At 53.7% G+C, this 7,954-nt stretch overlaps 1 protein-coding gene across 1 annotated transcript; it reads right to left on the bottom strand.

Annotated features, from left to right (window-relative positions):
• Window positions 1-5,542: 5,542 nt before the first annotated feature.
• On the bottom strand, window positions 5,543-7,241 carry LOC116421942 (histone H1x). The gene has a single exon (XM_031956413.1). It carries the CDS (start codon window positions 6,987-6,989, stop codon window positions 6,324-6,326), a length of 666 nt encoding a protein of 221 aa, XP_031812273.1. The 5' UTR covers window positions 6,990-7,241; the 3' UTR covers window positions 5,543-6,323.
• Between the last annotated feature and the right edge of the window lie 713 nt (window positions 7,242-7,954).

The raw sequence follows: 7,954 nt of genomic DNA, 5'->3' as shown, positions 1-7,954 counted from the left end.
CAGCTTCTACTGACTGGGCAGGCCCCTCACAGAGAAAAGTTTCTTCTTCCTCTCAGTCCCACAATGTTCCCCTTTGGGGGGTGTATTACTATTACAGCCCCACTTGAGCTACTCCATCTTCGCCCCACACCTTGAACTTCTTACTATCCAAGGATCCGAAGTTTCAATAAATTGACAAACATTAAGTGCCTACTTGTTCTAGGCAGGCACTATGCCTAGGACAGGGATATAAAAAAGAAGCAAAAGATGGTTCCTGCACTCATGGAGCTCACAGTTCCGTATGGGAGACAACAAGGAAACAAATATATATAAAGCAAACTCTCCAGGATAGATAAAAAATAATCAACAGAGGGAAAGCACAGGAATTAAGAGGGGCTTCCTGCATGAGGTGGAATTTTATTGAGACTTAAAGGAAAGCAAGGAAGTCAATACTGCAGTGGGGGACAGAGAGCTTTATAGACAGAGGATATGCAGAGAAAATACCCAGAGATGAGAAATGAAGTGTCTCTTTTGCAGAACAGCCTGAAGGCCAATGTCACTGGCGTAGGAGATGTGGGGGAATAAGGTATAAGGAAATTGGAAAGGTAGGTGATGGTTAGGCAGTGAAAGACTTTGAATTCCAAAGAAAGCACTTTATATTTGATTTTGGAAGGAGTCACTGAAAGTTATTGACATGGTCACATTGCCCTTCAGGAAGATCTCTTTAGTGGCCGAATGAAGGATGGGTTGGAGTCCAAAGACAGGTAGACCCAGCAGTGGCTATTGCAGCGTACAGGTGGGAGGTGATGAGAACATTAGAGAGAGGAGGATGTATTCAGGTGTTGCAGATCTCAGCAATGGGTTAGATACAGGGATGAGATAACTCCTCAGTTGTGAGCCTGAGGGACTGGGAGGATGGTCTTACCTTCTATAGTAAGAGGAAAGGTGTGTGTTATGTGTCTGGGAGGATTTAGGTGAACAATAATGAGCTCTCTTCTGGATAGGTTTAGTTTGAGATGCCAGCTGGGCATGTTGGGACTTCAGTTGGAAATGGGATATTGGAGGTCACTAGTCAGCATGGAAATGGTCATTAAACCCATGGGAGCTACTGAAATCACCAAGTGAAGGTGTACAGAGGAACAAGAGAAAAGGACCCAGGACAGGAGCCGAGGGACACCTATGGTGTCATCTGGAGGAGGATCCAGCAAGAAGACTGAGAAGGAGTCAACGGTTTCCACACAGCTAGTTTTTGGTGGGGCTCTGGTGCACATGGAGCCCATTTTTCCTTTCACCTGAACTTGGAGGATTGCTGAGGAGCAAATGACCTGGCTTCCATCCCTCCCTCAGACGTTGCTGATTATTCTCAGTCCTTATTCCATTCCTCAGCTGCTGAATCCCATGACCCTACACGTATTAGGAAGTGTCCAACTGGCCATCAGATGATAAAATGATTCTCTATCTGGTAGTAGACCCTCTGACCAAGTTGCCGATTTGCCTCAGTGAGACTGTCTCAAAGCCTTTTCCACTAACCATTATAGTGATCAATATTTGGCCTTTGTTGCCCATCTAACCCATCTAGCCACATTATAAATCCTCTTTAGGCCCTATTTATCTTCATGTAGGTTTCACTTGGACAGGCCCATTGCATTCCTCATTTTAATGCTGAGTGTCATAAAATCTCCAATCAAAAAAATGCCCATTCTTCCTTCAAACTTGGTAAGCTTTGCATACCGAGGCTCTTACATCCTTCTTAAAGTCTATTTTATATTTACTTGTATTTATGTCATTTAGTTAAAACTGTAAACTTCAGGAGAACCTGAGTTCAAATCTAGTCTCAGACACTTAACACTTCCTGGCTGTGTGACCTTGAGCAAGTCACTTAACCCCAATTGTCTCAGCAAAAGGAAAAAAAAATAAAAAACTTCTCGAAGACAGGGACTGTATCTTATTTATCCTTATTTCCAATAATCCTATATAGATCTCACATATAGATGTGCTCAATAAAGAGAACAATTATTTATAAAATATAAGTTAAATGACTAAATTACATACAAGGGCCTTGAGAAACGAAGTCCTGTCATAATAGTCTGTGACTTTTAAAGCCTTTCCTAAAATGAACAATCTATTATCCCTGTTTCAGTGACTTCCCAAGCTGGATTTCTAAGCTTCTCTTCTGCCCTTCCAACTAACTGGTGAGCAGTTGAGGTCCAGCCAACACAACAAACTCAACATGTCTAAAACCACAAACATCTATCATCCCACAGTTTTTGTCTATAGAAAGTTCACTCTCCATTTAAAGCTAAATGTCATTCCCCCCAAAAAGCCTTACTTAGTCTTTCAGCAAAAGTACTTTCTTCCTCCTGTGAAACCCAGTAGCTTTTGTATCTGTAGGATGACATTTAGCCCATCCTGCTTTCTATTTAGCTATTTCTGTCTCGTCTTTCTCATCCTACTTGCAAATATCTTGAAGAAAGAAGCAGGTGGTGCACATGTCTCCCTTGTCTTTATATCTGTCAGCATCTAGCACAGTATTCCAAATAAAGCTGTTGAATTGGATAGCAGCTTCTCCAATAAATAAAATTTTTATTAAGCATTAAGCATTGCCTGAAAATGGGGACTGGCAGTCACACAGAACAGTGGAGAACAACTCAGATAGAGACAGGGGCTCCCAATTCTTGCATGAGGATTCCTGTGGGCTACATATTGACTTAGAAAATCACATATTATGCCTTGAATTTTCTCCTTGATCATCATAAGATACCAATGTAGGATTATGGTGATCATAGAACGTGGTAACATACCTAATTCATATGATGAAAATGCTCAAAGCATCTTGATGCTAGAGGTTTTTGTTTTTCCATTTGTAAAATGCTGTATTTTATGGCACACGTTGCACCAAACTACCTTGGATTGTCATTGCTCCTTTCAAATGCTATCATTAATGTAATACCGCTTTCAAAAGATAATGCAATGATGCATTTTTTATTTATTTAATAGCCTTTTATTTACAGGTTATATGTATGGGTAACTTTACAGCATTAACAATTGCCAAACCTCTTGTTCCAATTTTTCCCCTCTTTCCCCCCACCCCCTCCCCCAGATAGCAGGATGACCAGTAGATGTTAAATATATTAAAATATAAATTAGATACACAATAAGTATACATGACCAAAACGTTATTTTGCTGTACAAAAAGAATCAGAAAATGAAATAGTGTACAATTAGCTTGTGAAGAAAATCAAAAATGCAGGTGGGCAAAAATATCGGGATTGGGAATTCAATGTACTGGTTTTTAGTCATCTCCCAGAGTTCTTTCTCTGGGCGTAGCTGGTTCAGTTCGCAATGATGCATTTCAATGGCATAATTCTTTGTCAGAAACTCTCCAATCAGTAGCAGTTAGCCAAAACAGAGAAAATATACAATTGAATATGAAAAAAAGAAAACCACATATTAACATTATCTATGTTCTATTGCATTTCTATTTATTTTATTGGACATTTTTTTCAAAAACATTTTCACTTGGTTCTGTCACACTCTGGGAGTGTTGTGGCCTGCAGCTGCCTGACACCTCAGATAAAGTGTTGGAGTTTTATATAAATATCCCCAAAATACTAAAAATAAAATGAGCTAGAAATCTGGGCTGTGTAGTGAATACTCCGTACTTAGCATGACAATTTGCCCATAGTAAGTATAATGAATATATTTCCATCCATCCATCCATCCATCACATTCTAGGATGTTTAAACAATTGCAATACAGAACAGTGATGGAATAAACTCCACCCACAGGTAAAAGGCCAGTTCTGGTCCGGTTCACACTAATTGGATAGAATTTAGAGAAACACGGGAAGATGTAAATGGAAGAAGCAGAAGCAGAAATGCAATGTATATGATGACAACAGAGATATAAGTAATGATCAACTAAAATTTAACACTGTGATTATAGTGGCCAAGTCGGACATTTTAGGTATTTTAAGCCAACTGGTTTCAAGAGTAAAGGACTGGAATGTTGCCTCTATTGCAAATCCAGGCAAACTGTACGGGGCAGCTTCCTTTTCCTCCTTCACTTTTGTTCCAAGGCAAGACGGGTGGGGAAGGAGAAGTTTACAAGATGTCAGGTAGGAGGAAGGTGTATATCTGGAAAGGAATGGGATGTAAAAATTTAAAAAATCATAATTCATCTGGGAGGGAGAAGGAGGGCATGGAATTGAATGAACCCTAAGGCCCGGTTCTAAAATCCGTCACTTGATAGAGACGGGGGCAGCCTCCTCAAGAATCGGGAAGAAAGCGGAGGATTCTGGGAATCGGGCCAGACACTGATGCGGGTCAGGGTCAGGGTCAGGAAGTGGTTGTCAGCGAGGGCCTAGCTTTGCCTTCTCTCCCCCACCAGGGAGGAGGCCTCTGGGATCCGCCCGTTGGGCGAAGCCGAAGCCTTTCTGGGCGCTCGTCCCCAAAGCTCGCTCCGCGATCAGGGACACTGGGCACGCCCGCGATGGCTGAAGGCCTGTGGCGGTTCTTCCGCGCCGGAGGGCAAAGGCGTCGCCCACTTTCAGAAAAGGGAAGCGCGCGGGGCCCCGAGGCGGCGAAGGGGCGGCAGCCGGAGCTCGGAGGCTCCCCGGAGGCTCTCGTGGGGGAGAAGCGGCCGGGACGCGAGCGCCCAGTCCCGGCGGGGAAAGCCCGGGGCCCGCGCTTGGCTGCTTTCCCATCGCTGGGAGAAAGGCAGCTTCCCCAGCTCTCGCCTGCGGGGGCGGGGGGAGGGGCAGCGGGGAAGCTGCCTCCGGGGGAAGGATGAAACCCCCGCCAGGCCAGAGCCAGCCCCGGCCGAGACCGCGCGCGGAGCGATGCGGGGCAGCGCGTTAAGGCACAGCGGGGAGGGGCGGGGCCAGCCGAGGCTCCCCGGGAGCGGGGTCGCTGGAGGGCGGGCCCGGGCCTCCTGCCACGGGAGAAGCCGCGGCCCGAACGGGATCTGGAAGGATGCTCCGAGGGGCCCCGCCTGCCCCCATCGGCGGCCCCTCGGGCCGGGGATCCCGCCGCCAGGCCGGGCGGAGGGGCTTCCACAACTCTGCGCATCCAAGATCGGGAGGTGAAAAATGGTCAGAAGTGAGCGTAGGCGTTTGTCATCGGGGCCCCGGCTGTCAATGTGACCCTCCGGTGCCAGGCTCACGTCAAACCCTGCCCGTTTCTCCGTCCTCACGGACTCTCGGGGCCACGGGGAAGGCACCACCTTGTTTATTTTAGACACAACGTTACTTCCGGCCGCCCCCAGTCGTGCAGAGGAAATTTAAAGGCAGGTGGGAGTACCCGCGGCCCCGCCCGGCCCCGCCCCGGGATGCCGTCTCCCCGGGGTCCCGGCCCAATGAGGCCGCGGGCCGGCGGCCGCCTGCCCCCTTTCCCACCCACCGAAGGCCAAGGCCGAGGATCCGGGTGAGGCGGCGGGTAACAGACAGAGCCAGTGCAAAGGTTTAAAACAATTTATTGAGCCAAAAAAAAAAAAAAAATAGAAAAAGGCCAACGAGGGCATGAAAGCGCCTTGGGCCCAGGTCCGCGGCCCCGAGCGATTGTACATTGCGCACAGAAGGCATCCATTTCCCGCCGGGCCCCGAGTCGCGGGCGGGGAGCCCTGGTCCCCTTCACCCCAGCCCCCAGCAGGGGGGAGCGGCGCGGGCCCGCCTGGGCCCGGCCCAGGAGGAAGGTGGGGCGGCTCCCCTCCCCCCGCGCACGCGAGCTCCAGCAATTGGAGCCCAAGGACCCGTCGCCAAGGCGACCGTCCTGTTGCCAATAGCGAGAGCCAATAAGGGCGTCGCCGGGGCTGTTTCAAAATTCTAAAGCAAACAACAAAAAAAAAAAATCGCTACAGCAGTCGGGGGCGGGGATCCGCGAAGGCAAAGCAGTGGGAGGGTTAACACTCAGGCATCCCGACGCATCCCTGCGTCCCCTCCCCCCCGACCCCCGGGGTTCCGACCGGGAACGCTGTCCAGGGGCTGGAGGTAGGGCTGCCCTGTAAACAAACAGTACAAAACCTACACAAAGGGTTTAAAAAAAAAAAAAAAACCGTCCCCTCCCCCGCCCCCGAGCCAAACGTTACAAAAATAACCATTTGGTTGTCGGGGCCGCAAGTCGGCGCCTCTCCGCCCGATCTCGGGCCGCGGGCGACTCGCTCAGTCCGTGGCGGAGGGAGGTGGGCGCTCGGCGGGGGCGGCTGTCACAGCTTGGGTACCGCAGGGCAGGCGGGGGTAGACGAGGAGGCGGCCGAGAGGGGGGCGGGGGAGTGGCCTCCCCCGACCGGGCGGCCCCAGCGCTCCGGAGCGTGCGGCCCACCCCCTAGCTCCCCCGGCCGCGGGGCGCTCACTTTCTGCCCTTGGGCACCTTGGGCACGCTGGGCTTGGCCGACTTCTTCACTTTCTTGCCCCCGGCCGCGGAGGCCTTCTTGGCCGCTTTCTTGGGCTTGCCTTTGTCCTTCTTGCCGCCGCTCGCGCCCTTCTTGTGGGAGCGCTTCTCGGGCTTCTTGGCCTTGGCCGGCTTCTTGTCGCCGCGCCGCGCCGGGGCCGCCGCCGCGGCCGCCGCCTTCTTGGCCTTTTGCTGAGAGGCGGCCGCGCCCGCGCCCTTCTTGTCGCCGCCGCCGCCCTCCAGCTTCTTCTTGTTGAGCTTGAAGGAGCCGTTGGCACCGGTGCCCTTCACCTGCAGCAGCGTGTCGTTCTGCACCAGGGCCTTGATGGAGTACTTGAGGTAGGTGCGCCCGTTCTGCTGGTCGAACCAGGGCACCTTCTTGGCCTCGTTGTAGATCTTGGCCAGCGACGAGCCATTGCGTTCGCCCAGCTTGCGGATCGTCTCCACCACCAGCTGGCTGTACTTGCCCGGCTGGTTCTTCTTCTTGTTGTTCTTCTTCTTCTTGGAGGGCGACAGCGACGACGAGCCCGCCTTGGCCTTCTTGCTGGCCGGCTTTTTCTCGGGGGTGCCGGGAGCCTCCTCGGCCGGGGTCAGCGGCAGCGCCTCTTCCAGCTCCACGGACATGGTGGCGAGCGGGTTGGCGGCCGGCGGCGCGCGGAAGCCGGGCGGGCGAGAGGGGAAGAGGAAAGCGACGGGAGCCTGGCGCTCCGGGGACGGGGGGCGGCGGGCGCAGGAGGGGCCGGCTGGCAACAGCGCGAGGCCGGGGCCGCTGCTCTTCCTGCCGCGGGGCACCAGGGTGGGGGCTGGGTTCGGGCCTGCGGCGCCGCTCCGCTTCGGTGTCGGAGCGCCGGGATCTGGCGGGGCGGGCTCTTGCGCGCGGCTTATATGGCTCGGCGGCGGACCACGTTGAGAACAACAACAGGCTGGTCCGGGGCCAGCACCAACTTGTGCTTCTTGGTGGCCCTTCTCGGGGCTCTATCTCCCCGGGCCGCGGCGCCCGGGCCCCGGAGGGGGCAGAGAACTGCGGCGCGGACGGTGCCTGGCCGGGCCGCGCCCGGCGGGGGCCTCCCGGGGCCGGGAAGAGCCCCGAAAAGGGAAATAAAGGGCGCACCCTAAGCTCCGGGAGAGGCAGAGGAGGGGGGCGCCCTGTTTCAGGGGGGTTACCGTCCCCGCGCGCCCGCGCCCCCGGGACCGGAGCCGCGCCCTGGGGAGAGAAGAGGGCCCTCCTGAAGGCTGGCCCCTCTCCGGGCCCCGGGGGGCTTCGGCCCGGGAGCTGCCCCGGGGATAATTTGTTGTAACTAACACAGCGCACGCCCTCACGCGGCAGGCGAGAGCAACATTAGCTGCGGAGCTAGAGAAACTTCAGGGGGGTCTCGGGATCCGGGAGGAGTGCGGGTTCCGAGGGGCGGGGGGGCGCTCGCGGGACCCCTCCCTCCTTCCGGCGGAGCCCGCGCCCGGGGAGGCGCCCACAGCCCTCCGTGGGGGCACTTCCGAGCATCCTCCAGTCGGCCTTCCCCGCCCCCACCCAGCGCCCTTTTCTATGAACCCCGGGCCGCGTTCTGCTCGCTGACCCCTCCCCGCCCAAGCCG

Source organism: Sarcophilus harrisii, chromosome 1 (assembly GCF_902635505.1).
Source record: "Sarcophilus harrisii chromosome 1, mSarHar1.11, whole genome shotgun sequence".
In the NCBI taxonomy this organism is placed as follows: Eukaryota; Metazoa; Chordata; class Mammalia; order Dasyuromorphia; family Dasyuridae; genus Sarcophilus; species Sarcophilus harrisii.
Note: the sequence above shows the minus strand (reverse complement) of the source record. Positions and strands in the feature narration are given on the sequence as shown.

Coding starts and splice junctions, on each gene's coding strand:
- LOC116421942 (XM_031956413.1), bottom strand. CDS start 6,989: ATGTCCGTGGAGCTGGAAGAGGCGCTGCCGCTGACCCCGGCCGAGGAG.